Source organism: Typopeltis vanoorti, chromosome 12 (genome assembly GCF_054136105.1).
Source record: "Typopeltis vanoorti isolate ZY-2024b chromosome 12, IOZ_Tvanoo_1.0, whole genome shotgun sequence".
In the NCBI taxonomy this organism is placed as follows: Eukaryota; Metazoa; Arthropoda; class Arachnida; order Uropygi; family Thelyphonidae; genus Typopeltis; species Typopeltis vanoorti.
Window position 1 is genome coordinate 88,689,066 of NC_143560.1, and position 17,753 is coordinate 88,706,818.

General features: G+C 36.7%; 1 protein-coding gene across 1 annotated transcript in view; it reads left to right on the plus strand.

Annotated features, from left to right (window-relative positions):
* Positions 1 to 17,753, plus strand: part of LOC150100977 (protein grainyhead-like) — a 267,013-nt gene that overhangs the window by 214,687 nt on the left and 34,573 nt on the right. Inside the window, exon 16 of the mRNA XM_090401949.1 lies at positions 15,660 to 15,724. Within this exon, the coding sequence (XP_090258075.1) occupies positions 15,660 to 15,724 (65 nt within the window). The remainder of the gene's footprint in view (positions 1 to 15,659; positions 15,725 to 17,753) is intronic.

Genomic DNA, 17,753 nt, shown 5'->3' on the forward strand with positions numbered 1-17,753 from the left:
TTTAACCCTTAATATATCCTGTCACAAGAAATTATGAAAATTAGTTTGGTTTTTTTTTGATAAAAAAAAAGTGCTTGGAAAGAACCCCCCCCCCCCAAGTCTCATATAACATTTAAAAAATATGGATAAAAATCACCCTTTTAAAAAATTAACATATTGTGTTATTTTTTATCAAATTTTTGCAATTTTAAAAATATTGCAAAAAATGTGGTATAGAATATACTACACCAATATCGATTGGTGTAGTATACTCTAAGCTACTTATTTAGAAAAAATTAAAGACAGGAACTTAAACTTTTGTGAAATAAATTTATTAGCTGTAAAATTTTGTAAATAGCCTCTCTAGTGCAATTAGAAGAATGATGGAACAATGTACCTTTCAATTGGAAAATGCCTGAGTTCATGACAGGAATCTTTATATGGACTTTTTCAATTGAAGGTAAGTCAGCCTATCTCATATTGAAGTGGCAGGGTTTTTTCCTCCTGGAAACTCAGGTTTTTCATCCCACATATGGGCAAATCAGCTGTGAGAATACATGTAATTTACGGACACAAAATGTTGGTGGTGATGGGTAGTAGATGGCATTATGTGTTGATAATAGAAGCATTGGTGTGTTGATAATAGTAGCGTTGTTGTGTAGTTGGAGGATTAATAGAGGAAATGGTGAGATATATAGTGGAGTAGTGTGCCCTCCCATGGTAAGTCCTTGCACTCCTTGGAGGTGCCACAGTAATAATAATAATAATGGAAGGATTGTGGATGCCAAATTAGTTAAACAACCCTATAGATACCTACAGAAAAGGCATGTAGTAAACTCTTTGTGTAACAGAGCCAATCACCGATATTATATTTTTGCATTTATTCCCATTAAAGACTCCCTGAGTTGTTTCCAGACTTCGCGTGATTCCTAAAAGTAAACACAATATACTAAGGCTTCATGAAAAGGGCACTTTTCGATGCATAAACATTATATCACATTCGTGTTAATAGCCTGGGTGTGCATTCAAAATACATACACCTTTGAGCTCTTTGAAAAGATGTACAAATGACTCAGCAGGTCAAATTCTTAGCATTCTGGTAGTTTTAAATCGCTCAGAAGATGAGGCAGTGTGAGTTCTGAGACAACAGTACCTAGAGGCTGTGATTGGTAATTGTCAACTAATCCAATTGTGAACATTGTCATTTGTCATGAGTTACTGTTTTTGTTTTCTGAGTTTCATCTATTCTGCATGCATGAAGTGTGAACTGACGTGGTAGGCAAGTTTTTATATATATAATATAGACAAGTTTTTAATATATAATTTTTGATAAATTTATAACTTTTTTTGCCCATATTTACAATGGGAAACAGTATTGTAGCCGAAGGAGGTAAGCCTTGCCCTCCTCTTCCAATTTTACACCTTTGAGTAATTCAAATATACCATTCTCCTTCATTGTTGTTTTCTAATATATCTTCAAACAAACACATTGTCCCCCACTCTGCACAAATTTAGTTACAATGAATTGATTAATAGAATTAACAATTAAAGTATTCAAAGTTATCCTACAATTAATTGCATTGGAGTAATTAAGATGAGCACTGACGTGATATACACTCTTAAAACTTTCATACATCGACAATAATGCAATCATATGGTCAAACTGACATGAATTTTGTAGCACGGGTTGCATTAGCCACAACAGCAGTCATGGCATATTGCAAAATTTGAAATATGCATGTGATGCCACTGGTAGCCACCTAGTGGATATCACTAGAAACTCATGGCCGAGTCTTTTAAGAAGCAGATTCAAGAAACGGTCTTTCAAATTAGTATGTGCTGCCACTTGCCAACCAATAGATCATGAGTTTAAATTCCACTTCATAAATGTTTGTGAATATTTTTTAAGTAGGAAATGATTTCACATCTGGTATGAAATCATTTCCCTTCTTATTGGAAACTTGAAGTGGCATGATAAAAGTGCCATGTTTGATTTCATGTTTGGACCAATCAGTATCTCTGGACTAGTAGTAAATATACTGGAGAAGTTGGTCAAAGAAAGAATTCAGGAATGGCTGATAAGAATATGACACTCTGATGGGCAGCATGGCTTTATGAATAGTAGGTCATGCCTTAGTAATTTACTAACTTTTTTAATAGAGTGACAGCTAAGTTGGATAAAGGGAAAGGCTACATGATGATACTGTTTGATTTTGCAAATTTTTGGAAGAATACTACACAGAACTCTGTTACTCAAATTAGGACAAATGGGATAGATATGAAACTGGTTATATGTATAAGGTGGGGGGGGGGGGGCTGATCTACAGATACCAGAAATTAGTCTCTGGAGCAGAAGAATCCAGGAAAATGCAGGTAACTAGTGGCATGCTGCAAGGCTCTTTGTTTGGCCTGCTCACTCATGTTTAATTTGTACGTAAATCATATAGGAAATGGTTTGAAGTAAAATATTCAATTTTTTGTTGATGATGCAAAAATGGGTAAGGTAATAGTTAATCAAGATGATGTTGGAGAGTTTGCCAGATTTTAATTAGGCTGACAGTATGGACAAATGATAATGGGTGCCAGTGTAATATTGATAAATGTAAAATTATGCGTTTTGAGATAAACAGATTACAAGCTGTGTAACACATTAATCTAATTACACTAGGAAATTGGTGTAGCTAGGGATTTAGGGATGCTAGTAGATAGAGTTCAAGTTTAGACGGCATATTGCTAAAATTGCTAAGCTAGCTCATAAGATTGCTTGGTTATTGAAGAACACTAACAAGCAGAGATAAGGAAATTGTCATTCCTCTTTGGCGTTGTATGGTGACTCCATTATTAAAGGTGTGCTGGATGAAAGGATGCACAAGGTATGTTTTCCAGGCAGTAAAATGAGCAGAGTGATTGAGGCACTGAATATGAGGAGGGAGCGAGCAAAGGAGTTTTTTTTTTAATAGGTACGAATGACTTGACAGAGGACAAAGAGCACGTCAGAATGGATATCAGGAAGGGTAGTAAGCGTGTTGCCTGGTATGACTGTGGTGAGATGAGGTGGAGAGCAAGGATTACGAATGATATGTTGGCTGAAATGTGCGAAGAGAGGGGGGGGTCAATTTGTTAATGTGTGGAATGAGTTTGAAGGACGAAGTGAACTGTATGGGAGCAATGGACTGCATTTGAGTAGTTATGGTGTGAGTCGCTTGGAGAGATTGTTGCTGGAAGGTAGACAAGTAACAATGAGTACAGAGAATGAATTGGATTAAGTGGGAAGTGATGCGGAAAAGCAGGAGAGATTGAGGGGGTGGTTATGAATGAGGAAGTGAGTGGCATGAGTATGGAAAATGAAAGAATGGGTGTGCAAGATGAACAGGGAAACGGGGAGGCTCAGGTTGGACAGGGGTACACAGCATGAGAAAGGTGGATGCTCCAAGAGGTTGTGAGAGCAAGTGTAGACAAGAAAGGAATGAGATGACCTAAGATCAAGAGGAAACAGTTGGAATTGAAGAGGGTTCTAAAATGAATAAGCAGGAAGGGAAATATCCCCAGTCGAGCATGGAGAGATCACATCAAATGAGTGCTATCAGTGGAACTAGCTGTAGATCCAGGAATGAGCTATTGTGTTTGTATATAAATGCTAGAAGTGTAAGAAACAAGGCATATGAAATGGTTGCACTAATTGAGTCTGTTCACCCAAAAATTGTTGGAATAAGTGACACATGGTTAGATGAGGATGGCATCCTGACAGGAATAGCGATGGAAGGGCATGATGTGTTTCGTGAGGATAGAAGGGGTAAAAAGGGAGGTGGAGTGGTATTGATGATAGAGAAAGAGTTACGTCCATACAAAGTAGAGATGCAAGAGGGAAATAGTCCCAGTGGTTTTGAGGCAGTATGGTGTGAGATAGAGGTGAATGGAATGAAATACTTGGTTGGATATTGTTATAGACCAAGAAATGTGAATGGTAACGACTATAAAATGTATAATCGAATTAGCCAAGCAAATAAGAAAAGAGTGATTATAATGGGCGATTTTAATTATGGCAGTATAGACTGGAATGATAAGATAGCAACTGGAAGTAAAGAAAATGAGTTGCTTGAGTTTTTGAGGATAACTACCTCAGACAGTATGTAACAGAGGGCACACGAGAGTTGAGGATCTTGGATTTGGTCATCTCATCACAGGATGTAATTATAAATGAAGTGTCAAATCATCCACCAATTGGTGCGAGTGACCATGAGGTGATTACTTGGGTGGTTGAAAGCAGTGTGAGGACCTCTGTAAGAAAGGGTATATGTGGAACCAAGGGGGGTGATTATGAAGAGCTCAGGATACAGCTTGCAGGTGTAGCATGGAATGAGGAGTTAGCTGGAAAAAAGATCAATGAAGCTCGGGGAAATTTTCAAAAACTATCTAGTAGATGCAATGTCTAAATGTATTCCAAGGGTGAGACGGTTAAATAAGGTAGGTGTGAAATGGATGAATAAAGAGATTAAGCATGCGATACAGAGAAAAAGGACATTATGGAGGTAGCGCAATACAGAGAAAAAGGGCATTATGGAGGCAGTGCGATACAGAGAAAAAGGGCATTATCGAGACAGCATAAGAGAAGTGGAAATAACCAATTCCATGATGACTACAAAGACCAGGCAGGGCGGGTGACTTGGTTGGTGAGGGTAGCTAAAGAGAGGTAAGAACGGCAGTTAGCTGATGAAGCCAAAAAGAATCCTTAGGAGTTCTTTTGATATTCAGCCTACAAAAGAAAGAATGATTATGGAAGGATGACATTGACTGGAGAAAATGGTATAAAGAAGACAGCTGTTGCAGAAGGTGTGGTGGAGATACTTAATGAGCAGTTCATAAAGGTCTTTCAATCTTGTGAATGTGACTTCATGGAGAGATTGAGAGCAGTTGATGATGGGGAGGAGAAACTGACTGTAAGTGAGCAAGAAGTGTATGGGGAGTTGAGCAAACTGGATGTAAATAAGGCTGTTGGACTTGATAATATATCACCACGTATTCTGAAGGAATGTGCCAGCGAGTTGACTCTGACCATGACATATTTTTTTAATATGAGTCTTGCACTGGGTTAAGTTCCTAAGGAGTGGAAGGAGGGTAAGATTGTGTCCCTTCATAAAGGTGGTGATAGAACTCAAGCATCAAACTATAGGCCTATCTGTGTGTCAGGTGTTGTGGTTAAGTTGTTGGAGAAGCTTGTGAGAACTAGGATCCAGAATTGGGTTGACAACAATGGTAATATCTTTGATGGACAGCATGGATTTGCTAAGGGGAGGTCATGTTTTAGTAATCTACTTACTTATTACAATAAGGTGACTGCTTACATGGACAGAGGAGAAGGATACACAGTAATATACTTAGATTTTGTAAAGGCTTTTGATAGATAACTACATAATTAGTTGATAGTCAAAACAAGAGCTGATGAGGTTGGATATTACATTTGTGCATTGGATCGGAGACTGGCTATCTGATAGGTATCAGCAAGTTGTGTATGGAGCAATATCTGGGGAAAGGAGGGTCACTAGTGGTATGCCTCAAGGGTCTGTTTTAGAGCCATTGCTGTTTAACTTGTATATTAATGGTATTGGAGAAGATTTGGATGGAGATATTCAGTTGTTTGCAGATGATGCAAAGTTGGGACGAACCATGAAGAGTAGAGATTATGTTGTGGCCTTACAAGATGACTTGAATAAATTGAGTGATTAGGCACGGGAATGGGGATGCGAGTTCAATGTTGAAAAATGTAAGGTTTGAAAATTTGGAGAAAAAAAAATGGGATGCATAATTTATGCTTGGTGAGAATATATTGTCAGAGGTAGAGGATATAAGAGATCTAGGGTGATAGCGGATAAAGATCAGAAATTTAGGGGACACAGCCAAAATTGTGAAGACAACAAAGGTTTCTGGGAATGATGCAGAGGACACTGACTTTTAGAAGTAGGGAGATTCTGGTTCCATTGTATAAAGCTTTGATTAGGTCACACATGGACTATTGTGCCCAGATTTGGTCACCTGGTTTTCAAAAGGATGAAGAGATGTTGGAAAGGGTCCAGAAGCGACTGACTAAGGTAGTTTCTTACCTCTGGAATGTCGAGGAAAGATTGAGAAGATGCAACTTGTAGAGTCTTGTGGACAGGAGGAAGAGGAGGGGATATGATAGAGACCTACAAGTTAGTAAGGGGTTGTTATAGGATCCATGCTGGAGAGATTCTACAGAAAATAGTGGGAGATCAGGGTTTTTCATGCAGAGTTGTGAATCATTGGAGTGCCTTGCCTGAGAGTGTGGTGTCTGTGGAGAATTTGACTGTGTTTAAAGCATGGTGTGATGAACTATGTGTGTGATAAAAGGACCTCCTAGATGAGTCTTTGACTCCATGGGGTCTTGAGTAGTAATAATAATAATAATAATAATAATAAGGCCTTGATACGTCCACAAGACTTTTGCTAAGGTGTGGTCAGATTGGGTTTTTTTGGGATGAGGAAGTGGTGAAAAGGATATAGAGATGAGTGATGTGAATTGTCTGTGGAATGTTCCCTATGAGGAAACGTTTGAGGGTTGTTACAAAAGTTGGGTGATAAGCAAAAAACAGGGGATATGATAATCCAATTGAAATGAATGCTGATCACTGTGTAACAGTGATCAGCATTCATTTCAATAAAATTATGGAGACTATGTGTTAGGTATAATTATTTTAATTCCTCCCCCCATCTCTCACTCATACACACACACATATGTAGAAAGTTTTTTACCTTGGGTATAGAGTATATTAAAGATTCCAAGCAATTTTATAAGCTAGGTTTTAATCCTTTTTCCCAAGTAAGCAAACAGACAAGTAAGTCAAGTTTGCACCTGCACATAGTGCAAGTCTCAGGCAACTCGTGGTAAAGGTGTAGTAAGCTCTGATCACTTTCCTTAGTATTTTCCCCTAATGCAAAACACATACCCTTGCGGAGATGTATGATGCTATGCATTAAACGCAAGGGCCGCTACCCATACCAGTTTTGACCTTTATTGAGGTCTCGTCAGTGGGAGCCAGATCTAAAAATGCCAAGGTTGAAGTAATGCAGAGCTTATAAATTTTACCTAAACAAGTTGCCACAAGGTGCTTTGACCTTATTAAATAAAAAATCTCAGGATGAGAGTAATCACCCATGTCCTGGCCAGTATGACCCTTGATGTCTTTGCACCATAAAAAATCAGATAATTTTTTTTTCCTTTTTTTTTTTTAAATTTCAAACAGTATGCCAAAGTGATAATGATTTGATCAATCATTGGAAGTTTTTCCACTTGGTTATACTATAAATTAAAGATACCTAGAAATTATATTCTTGGTTTAATCTTTTATTATTATTATTCGTGACACCTCCAAGGAATCGTAAGACTCGTTGTAGGAGGACACCTACTGTACAACTCTCCATCTCCACCACTACACCGAACCTTTACTACCAATCAACTACATCAGCACCATCTTCCGCCCACCACCCAGTGTAAGCAAACAAAAGTTTGCACCTGCAGTAATTTCAGGTTTGGGTAACTCGTATATAGAGGCTAATGATATCACGTCACTTGCCTTAATATCCCATAATGCAAGGCACATATCCTTACAGACATGTATAATACTATGCATTATGGGAAGGGTCACTACCCAGACCGGTTTTAATCTTTATTGAGGTCTCATCAGTGGGAGCCAGATCCAGAAGTGATACCAAGGTTGAACTAATGCAGAATCATATTTCCATATATGAGTAGCCAAAAGATGTCACACTTTATTATTAAAATATTCTAGATTAGAGATAGATGTTGGAAGTTTTCTCTAATCCAGAGTATTGCTAAACTTTTGTAGTCTTCTGGAATTCTTTTCCTTAGTAACTTACAGATAATTTTGTATTCTAGAAAATTTCCTTGGGATATCTTTAATTCTTTTCTCTTTTTCAGTAATTCTGTGGTTTGAGTCGTTCTCTTTTCTTTTGTTTCACAGGAAGGAATTTCTGATTTTTTTTTTCCACTCATTGAATTTATTAATAAATTCAGTATAATCATCATCTATGTAGCAGTTTTTAATAGTCCATTTGTCTCTTCTATGTACTTCCTGAACTTGTGATAGTCTATAATTATTAATGATTATACTGAATTTATTAATAAATTCAGTATAATCATCTATGTAGCAGTTTTTAATAGTCCATTTGGTCTCTTCTATGTACTTCCTGAACTTGTGATAGTCTATTTGTTTGGGCTGTCTTTTATGGGTTGATGTTGCCGTGATATGTTCTTCTTTTTTGTGGTCTATTCTTATAATGGCTCTGAGATATCTATGATCAGAATCTATGCTGAAATATGTTTTGGCTATTGTACCAACATTTTGTACCAGTCTTCTACAGACTGTTAAAATATAGTCTATTTCATTTTTTGTATCTCCATCCCAAGTCTGCCTTCTTTGTTTTGTTGAAAAAAGCGAACAACTCTTTATTCGCAATAAAGAGTTGTTCAGCTGCAGCAAATTCGGCTAATCTCTCTCTCCTCTTCTGTTTCTCTCTCCCAGACCATTTAGACCTATACACTTTTTGTTTTCTGCATCTTATTTTGGCATTAAAGTCTCCACCAATGAATGTGTATGTTGACTTGTAATTTAATGCCTGTTCGAAATTCATGTAGAAATTTTCTATTTCTTGATTATTGGCTACAGATGTTGGAGCGTGGCAGGATATTAATTTTATTGTTATATTATTCTCTAATCCAATTAGTAATGCACTTATTCTTTCAGATAGGATATGTTACAAGAAAGGATCAGCTTGGTGAGCTTAGATTTAACAATATGCCCACTCTGCCTTGTTTACCACTGTTTGAAGATGCTCCCAAGAATATCTGTGAGCCTTCGTACCATCTTACTGTTAATTCTTTTAATCTTTTTGTTTCGTTCACTGGGAGAATATATAAGTTAATATTGGTTAGTTCTTTGACTAATAAATCTATTCTGTAGTCTCTTGCCAAAGTTCATGTATTGAGGGTACCGATTGCCAGTTTCAAATATCTAATAGGTGGCCTGCCTTCTGTGATATTCTTAGCACCCCTGGTCCCACTCAATGCCTTACTGCCACCATAGAGAGGTGAGTGTGAGCAATACAGGACTTGGGCCATTTCTGTTGATGTAATAATAGCATCTTTGCTGTAGTTGGATATATACTTCTGACTAGAGTTCTGAAGTGTTCACCAGAGCACTTCAGAACCCTAGTTCTAGCAGTTCAGAACCCATAATAAAATAGCCTTATTGCCATGTTATTTTATTATTAAATTCAGTTTATGTACAGCTTTTTTGTAGATTGTCCTCAGTTGTTTCAAATATCATTTAGGTCATCTGCAAAGAATAAGGTATCTAAGATAAAATTATCTTCTACTTAGTTCTTTCTTTGTTGGTTAACCTCCATTCCTTCATTTATTCATTCATATATATTCCAAATAATAGTGGGAATGGAGACATCTTTGTCTGTCTTCCTGTTACTTCAGATGTTTTGGTTCTGTTCTTTCCTCTTTCTATGCTTATTACTGTTTGCTCTCATATAGGATATAGTGGTTTTAATAAATTTATAGGTAAGTGATTTTTTATTTATTTATTATTTTTTTTTTTAGTATATCAAAGAGTTTATATCTGTCTGTCTTGTCAAAAGATTTTTATAATCCGTGAATGCTGGATGCATTTCTAAGTTGAATTCTTTTCTTTCCTCAATGAGTAGTTTGAAAGTGAATATAGGATCTATGCAGGCTCTTGCTTTCCTATAGCCATTCTGTGCATTTTTTGTGGTTTTGTGACAGCATGATTTTGTGAAGGGTAGATCATGCCTCAGTAACTTGCTCACATTTTATAACACAGTGACGGCTGAACTGGATAAGGGTAATGGGTTTACAGCGATTCTACTGGACCTTGCTAAGGCCTTTGACAGGATGCTACATGGAATTCTAATCAGTAAACTGCAGCATATGGGGATGGATATACGGTTGGTGAGATGGATAGGAGGGTGGTTAATGGAGAGATATCAGAGAGTGGTTTATTCAGGAGTAGAGTCCAAAAGACGGCCTGTGAGTAGTGGTGTGCCGCAGGATTCTTGGTCCACTACTAATTAATTTGTTCATTAACGATATAGGAAAGGATCTGAGAGCAACTGTTCATTTGTTTGCTGATGATGCAAAGTTGGGTAGAGCAACAGCGAATGCACAGGATGTCAAAATTTTGCAGGATGATTTAGATAGTTTGGAAGACTGGGCTAAGGAGAATGGATTCAATTTAATGTGGCAAAATGTAAGGTTATGCATTTTGGGGTGAAAAGATTAGCAGCAGTATACCACATTGGTGAAACTGTACTCCAGGAGATCGATGAGGCCAGGGATTTGGGAGTGTTGGTGGATAGAGAGATGAAGTTTAGGGGGAACATCGCAAAAGTGGCTAAATCAGCTCATCAAATCACTTGGTTGCTGAAAAATACTTTGACGAGCAGAGACAAACAGGTTATTGTTCCTCTTTATTGAGCCTTGATAAGACCCCATCTAGACTACTGTGATTTGGGCACCAGGGTTTCTTCTTGATGGGGAAGAGGTGGAGAGGATCCAGAGACGAGTGACCAAGATGATAGCAGGTTTATGGAACGAACCTTTTGAGAACAGGTTGCGGATTTGTGGGTTGCAGAAATTGGTTGATAGGTGGAAAAGGGGTGATATGATTGAGACATTCAAATTACTGAAGGGTTTCTATAAGATTAATTCAGAAGATATTTTTGAGAATAGAACTGGTGGGGGGGGGGAGAACTAGGGGCCATCCATGGAAGTTGGGCAAGAGTGTGGTTAGCAATTGTGTTCGAGCTAGGTTTTTTACTTGGAGAGTGGTGAATGAGTGGAATAAGCTGCCAGAATCTGTTGTGGGTGCCATGACTGTAAATGAGTTAAAGGCGAAGCATGATAGTTACTGTGTGTGAATGTTGAATAGTTGTTCTTGACATGATGTTCGGGCCTCCCCCGATGAGTCTAAGGACTCCTTGAAGTTGCCCATAATAATAATTTATAATTTTTTTAGTATAAGGTTGATTCTGTTCTTCAGTATTTTGGCATACATCTTATAACCTGTGTTTAATAAACTTATTCCTTTGTAGTTGTCATAGTTATTTTTAATTCCTTTGTTAAAGATGGGAAAAGTTGCATGGTTCCAGTCATTGGATATTCTCCCAGTGTTATATATTTTGTTTATTAAAGTAAGAAATCCTTGTTGAAATTTATTTCCTGCACATTTTATAGTTCTGTTGGGATTTTATCTTCTTCTGGTGATTTTTATTTTAATTCTGTATTTGAGAGACTATTAACAGTGTACATTTGTTAAAATGTCCTTTAAATAATTCTGACTGGTTATTTTCTTGCCATAGTTTATAATAATAATCTATTCATTGTTGGTCATTTATCTCTCCAATATTGTTTCTTTCTTTAAAAACTTTGTTTTATAGATTTTGGATTGTGGTTTATATATTTCTTTTTTCTGATTTACTGATCTCAACTTTTTCTGTGAAGTTTTCTTGTCTCTGAGTTTTTGCTACTGCTCTTTTCCTCTTATATTCTATTTCATCTTCCAGTTTTCTTGAATTAAGCCATTTAATGTATGTAGTTTTTTTTTTATATTTAATAAAACACCTAAAGCCAGTTTAGCTAACAAGCTATGAGTAGAATTCTTCCTTTAACAATAAATATCAGGTTTTAACTCGTATACATTTTTTTTATTTATACTAGATGTATTTCTTCAACATGTTTTGCTGCCTGTATGGCTAACAGTACCTTCAACACAGAAAAACACACAGAATTTGCAGACAAAAAATGCTACTAGTAGTGGTGGTGGTGGGCAGTAGATGGCATTGTGTGTAGACGATGATGGCAGTGACATTCTGTGTAGACGATGATGGCAGTGACATTCTGTGTAGTTGGTGGATTAAGTGGTGAGGATGGAGAGTTGTAGAATATAGTGCCCTCCCTCAATGATTCCTTGGAGTTGTCACGTAATAATAATATTTTTTTTACTTAAATTAAGCAATTTCTTGAAGATGCTATTAGCCATATAGACAGCAAGTACACAAGCAAAGAAGTCAAGCAGTTTATAATTATACTTTTGAGCTCCTCCATTGCACAATTGGAAAAGACTTGAGTTCCAGAAATTTTTACATGGATGTTTTCATCTGAAGGTAAGTTAGCCAATCTCATGTAGAGGTAGAAGGGTTTCTTTCTCCTGAAAACTCAAGGTTTTCATCCTTCAAATTTGGACAGAGAACAAACATAATTAACAGACAAAAATTAGTAGTTTTACTGTTAAATGTGTTGGCTAGTGAGCAGTGGATGGTATAGCAAGTGATGGTGGATTATGTAGTGTACAGGTAGTGTAGAGTGGCTTATTCAACTCTGTCCCCCCTTTTTTTTTTTCACAAAACAATCATGGGAATTCAAATGATAATTTTGTACTTAAAAATGTACACAAGCAACACTTTTCTTGTTTACATTAATGAAGCAAACAACAAAACTTGCTATCATAATCATACCCTATCAAATCATAATTTTGCCATCCTCAAACTGATCTAATAACTGCATTTTATCCAGTCAAACACACTTCTTTTCTTGTTTCTTCTTACTGGGCTCAAAAAATGCAAAATAATATTCACAGCAGTAGTTTGTTTTCTATGTAGCTAAATTGTATATTATAGACTAAGGTGTCATATGCGAGAAAGAAAAAAGTTGGCAGAGTTTGTGCTTCACTCAGCTTTAACCCAGACTATTTTCTCTTGCTACAAACTTCGATATGGTGTGAGGTGGAGGTGGGCAAGACAGGATATTTAGTGGGGTGTTGCTACAGACCAAGGAGTACAGAAGGTGGGGACCAGGAGATGCTGAGACAGTTGAGCATGGCAAGTGCAAGAAAAACAATTGTTATGGGAAATTTTAACTACAACAGTATAAATTGGGGAGAGGAAGATGCATGTAGCAATAAGGGAATGGAATTTCTAGAATTCTTGAGGGACAAATGTCTTAGGCAACATGTAACAGAGGGAACAAGAGGTTCAAGAGTTTTGGATTTGGTTATAGCATCAGAAGAGTTGATAATAACTGAGATGACATTTCTCCCACCAGTTGGAGAGAGTGACCATATGGTTTTGACTTGGAAAATGAATAGACATGCAAGAATATCAAAGAGATGGGAACATATGTGGAATTATAAAGCAGGTGATTATAATAGTCTTAGACGTCAACTTGGAAGTATCATAGAGGGAGGAATTGGAAGGCCAGGATATCATTAGTGCTTGGGAAATTGTGAAGAATTATTTGTTAGCAGCAATAGTAAGCTGTATTCCACGAGAAGAAGAGGACACAATTTAGAGTAAAGTAGATGACAAACAATATTAAAAAGGAACTGCATGCGAAAAAGAGGCTATGGAAGAGATATAAGGAGACAGGTGAAGAGAAGATGCATGAGGAATATAAGACATGGGTCAGGAGAGTGACTAGTATGGTAAGGAAGGCGAAACTGGAATATGAGAAAAGATTGGCCGTTAGATCCAAGGAAAATCCTAGGCAATTTTTTAGCTATGTGGCCAGTAGGAGGAGAAATGACTGTGGAAGAATGACATTGTGGGATAAAAATGGGAATAGAGTGACTGATGCAGAGGACATAGTAGAATTGTTCAATGAACACTTTATTGGAGTATTTCATTGAGGAGTCAGTTTGAATACTAGATGGATACGGCAGGTTTAGAGGTGAGTGTGTTCCACATACTGAGTACTCTGGATGTTAGTAAAGCTGTTGGACTGGATGTTATTTCACCATGAGTTTTGAAAGAATGTGCCAAGGAACTGACAGTGCCTTTGACCTGGCTTTTCAGTGAAAGTCTGGCTGCGGGAAAGGTGCCCATGGAATGGAAGGAAGGTAAGATAGTGCCATTGCATAAGGGCGGTAGCAGACTGGAAGTGTCTAATTATAGACCAGTTTGTGTGTCATCAGTAGTTAGTAAGATCTTGGAGAAAGTAGTGAAGGACCGTATACAGCATTGGGCAAATGAGGGTAATGTTATCTGTGAGGGTCAACATGGACTTGTGAAGGGGCACTCTTGTTTTAGCAATATGCTAGCCTTTTATGATAAAGTTACAAGAGCAGTAGATGAGGGAAAGGCATATACTGCCATTTTCCTAGACTTAGCAAAGGCATTTGACAGGGTGCTACATGATAAGCTGATATTCAAGTTGCAGCACATGGGTCTGGATGTCAGATTGGTCAACTGGATTCAGGATTGGCTGTCTGATAGGTATCAGAGAGTTGTGTATAGTGGAGCAATATCAAAGCGGCAGAAGGTTCAAGTGGGGTTCCACAGGGCTCAGTACTGGGACCTATATTGTTTAACCTTTATATCATTGTCCATGGATTGCAAGGGAATATTCAGTTGTTTGCGGATGATGCGAAGCTGGGAAGGGTTATTAGTAATAGTGCAGATGTGGTAGCCCTGCAAGAGGATTTGAATAAGCTAGACAGATGGGCAAATGAATGGGAGTATCAGTTTAATGCAGCAGAATGTAAGGTCTTGAGGTTTGGGACACATCAATTGGATGCTGCATACTCTATTGGAGGAGCTATACTGTAAGAAGTAGAGAAGACAAGAGATCTGGGATTGATGATTGATAGAAACCTGAAATTTAGGGGACATACTGCAAAGGTAGTGAAGGTAACACAGAGGATTGCTGCAATAATGAGAAGGACACTGACCTGCAGAGATAAAATGGTTATTATGCAGTTGTATAAGACTCTGATCAGACCACACTTAGACTATTGTTCTCAGATCTGGTCCCCAGGATTTGAAGGGGATAAATGAACTGCGGAAAGGATACAAAGACGGATGACAAAGATGGTTTCAGGACTGTACAATTTGGGTTATGAGGATCGGCTGAGGGAATGTGGACTGCAGAGTTTGGTGGATAGAAGAAGGAGAGGTAATATGATCGAGACTTTTAAACTCTTGAGAGGTGGTTACAGGGTTGACGCTGGGGAGTTCTTTCGCTTGGTTGAACAGCGAGAAGGAGTCGTGACAAGGGGCCATCCCTGGAAGTTACGAAAGGAAACTGTGAGAAAGAGGGTGAGGAGTGGTTTCTTTGCATGGATGGTGGTTGAACCATGGAATGCATGGCCTGATAGAGTGGTGAGAGTGAGAACAGTCAATGCGTTTAAGGAGTGGTATGATAGACTGTGTTTCCTAGGAGGGACTTCCTTTGATGAGTCTTAATAGACTTGTGTTTCTTAGAAAGGACCTCCGACGATGAATCTTTTGACTCCATGGAGGCCTGAATAATAATAATAATAATAATAATAAACTGAAACTAGCCAAAGAAGCCATACATTCCAACAAAGAGAATCTCAGAAAAATTAATCATCAATTAATATATTAGGGAATGATGTGATTCTTTAACAAAAAAAAGTTTAGCTAAATGTATACAAAGAGTATTATTAGAGAAGCAACAGAGAACAACTCATTGTTATTTAATTTATTATATAAAAATATTTTAAGACATAAGATTTGAAATGCATAATGATTATAAATGATAAATTTTAAAATTGCACCCAGTTAAATTTAGGTTTTTTTTTTTTTTTTTTGTTTCTTTCCAGATTGAATCCAAGTATAATATTAAAGCAGAAACCATTCGCAATGTGTATAAAAGATGCAAAAAAGGGTATGTGAATTAAAATATAAATTATTTTTGAAATACAAGTTTAGAAAAAAAAATTATAGATGAAAATTCAATTATCAGCATATGTTGCATATAATACTTAATTGCATGTATAATTATAAATAACAATACATAATTAATTATAAATCTTGGGTTTCATCACTTCATCCACTATGCAACAATCTAACTGTGAATTAAAACTTTGGAATTTGCCACTTTTATAGTGGTAATTTCAGTTTTATTTGCTTGTGATGAAAAATGATGTGTTTGAATTGGATTACTTTTCTGCACAGTTGAACATGAAAAAATTATATTCAACTGTCCAAAGAGGATGTACAAAGCTTCTCCAACAATGAAATTATTAAACAGCAGAGCTAGGAAATATCATTTTCAGAGGTTAGGGTTGACTAAAACAAATTTAAGAAAAAGAAATATATGAAACCACCAACCTGTTAATGGAGGCCTAAAGTAACTTGAAAAAGTTACTTTAGGGTTACACTATAAACAAAATTTTCTACAAAACCACAATAAAAAACGAAGACAAACCAGACTACAGTAAAATTATAACCATGCCCTACATTAAAGGAATATCAGACAAAATAAACAGAGTACTACAAAAGTACAACCTCAAAGCCACCTTTAAACCCCCTGCAAAATTAAAAATCTTACTCAACTCATCCAAAGACCCACTCCCTCCACGCTCACCATGGAGTATACCGGATTTATTGTACTTGCAACATACCATATACAGGAGAAACAGGATGCACTATTCCTATTAGACAAAAAGAACATAAACGATGCATTAAATATAATAATTATGGTGAAGCTGGCCTTTCTGATCATGCCCTGAATACCTTACACAGAATTGACTGGAAAACCACCAGCTGTCTACATCACACTAGAACATGGTATGAACGGAAATTCAAGGAAGCCTGTAAGATTATCAGCAACCACCCCAATCTGAACAACAATGATGGTTTAAAAATTCCAAACATATGGAAGGCATATATTTGACCTTCCTCACCAAGAACAACTATAAACAGGACTGTAGAAAATCCAGTATTGTAAATCAAAAATAAGAATTGCAATACTAAAAATAGGACACCAATTGTTTCTGAAAGAAAACCATCTAAAAGAATGTTTATTCCTGTCATTGTAAAAATAGAATTTAGTTTGATGTAAAAATTTATTTTTTATTTTATTTTATTTTTTCCACCAGAGGTCATGGCAGTAGAATAACATGTGATCAAATCATTGTTTCTCTAGCTTACAGCTAATGATGTAACTCAGCTTGTCCTGTATATTTATGTACGTTCCAGATGATGATCTTGATGTGAAGATCAAAACGTCGGGATAATAAAAAAATGTTTTTTTTAACACGGTTGTAAATTCCATAAAATTTTTAAAATGAATGCTGATCACCGTGTAACCCTAAAAGAAAGGAGAACTTGAAAAAGTATTCTTTGTTTGGTCTCTAGAACAGATGAATCAGATTATCTAACCTTAGTTTATATATGGTACTAAATGAAATTTAGTTGATGCTACTAACCTTAGCAGACCATAAGTATGCTAAGGTATCAACCACTATAGTGACATTCATCTCTATAACTATTGATCATAAGAACAATTTGCTCACTATAACAGACTGTCAACCCAGCTGAATCCCTATATGGACAGCACTATTGTAATGGAAATTCACTATAACGAACTATTTTCTTAAGCTGTTAACTTGCTGTGATGAGAATCAAATATCGTACAAAAAAAAAAAAAGATAAATAAGCACATGCAGTCATTATGATTGAGATATAAAGTATTTTGAAAAATGGTGTAAACTTTTTCCATGAAGTCCTATAGTTTGTGGTAACTCCGTGGCTAACAGCAGTCAATTTGTTTGCTTTGAAGTAAATATAGTCCTCAATAGACACACTCACTCTCTCTTTCTCTTGCAGACCTGTGATCACGTTTGATAGATGTTCTATTTCTCTCTTATGTCTTTCTGTGGGTATTTTCATGAGTGCTCTTCCACTAAACT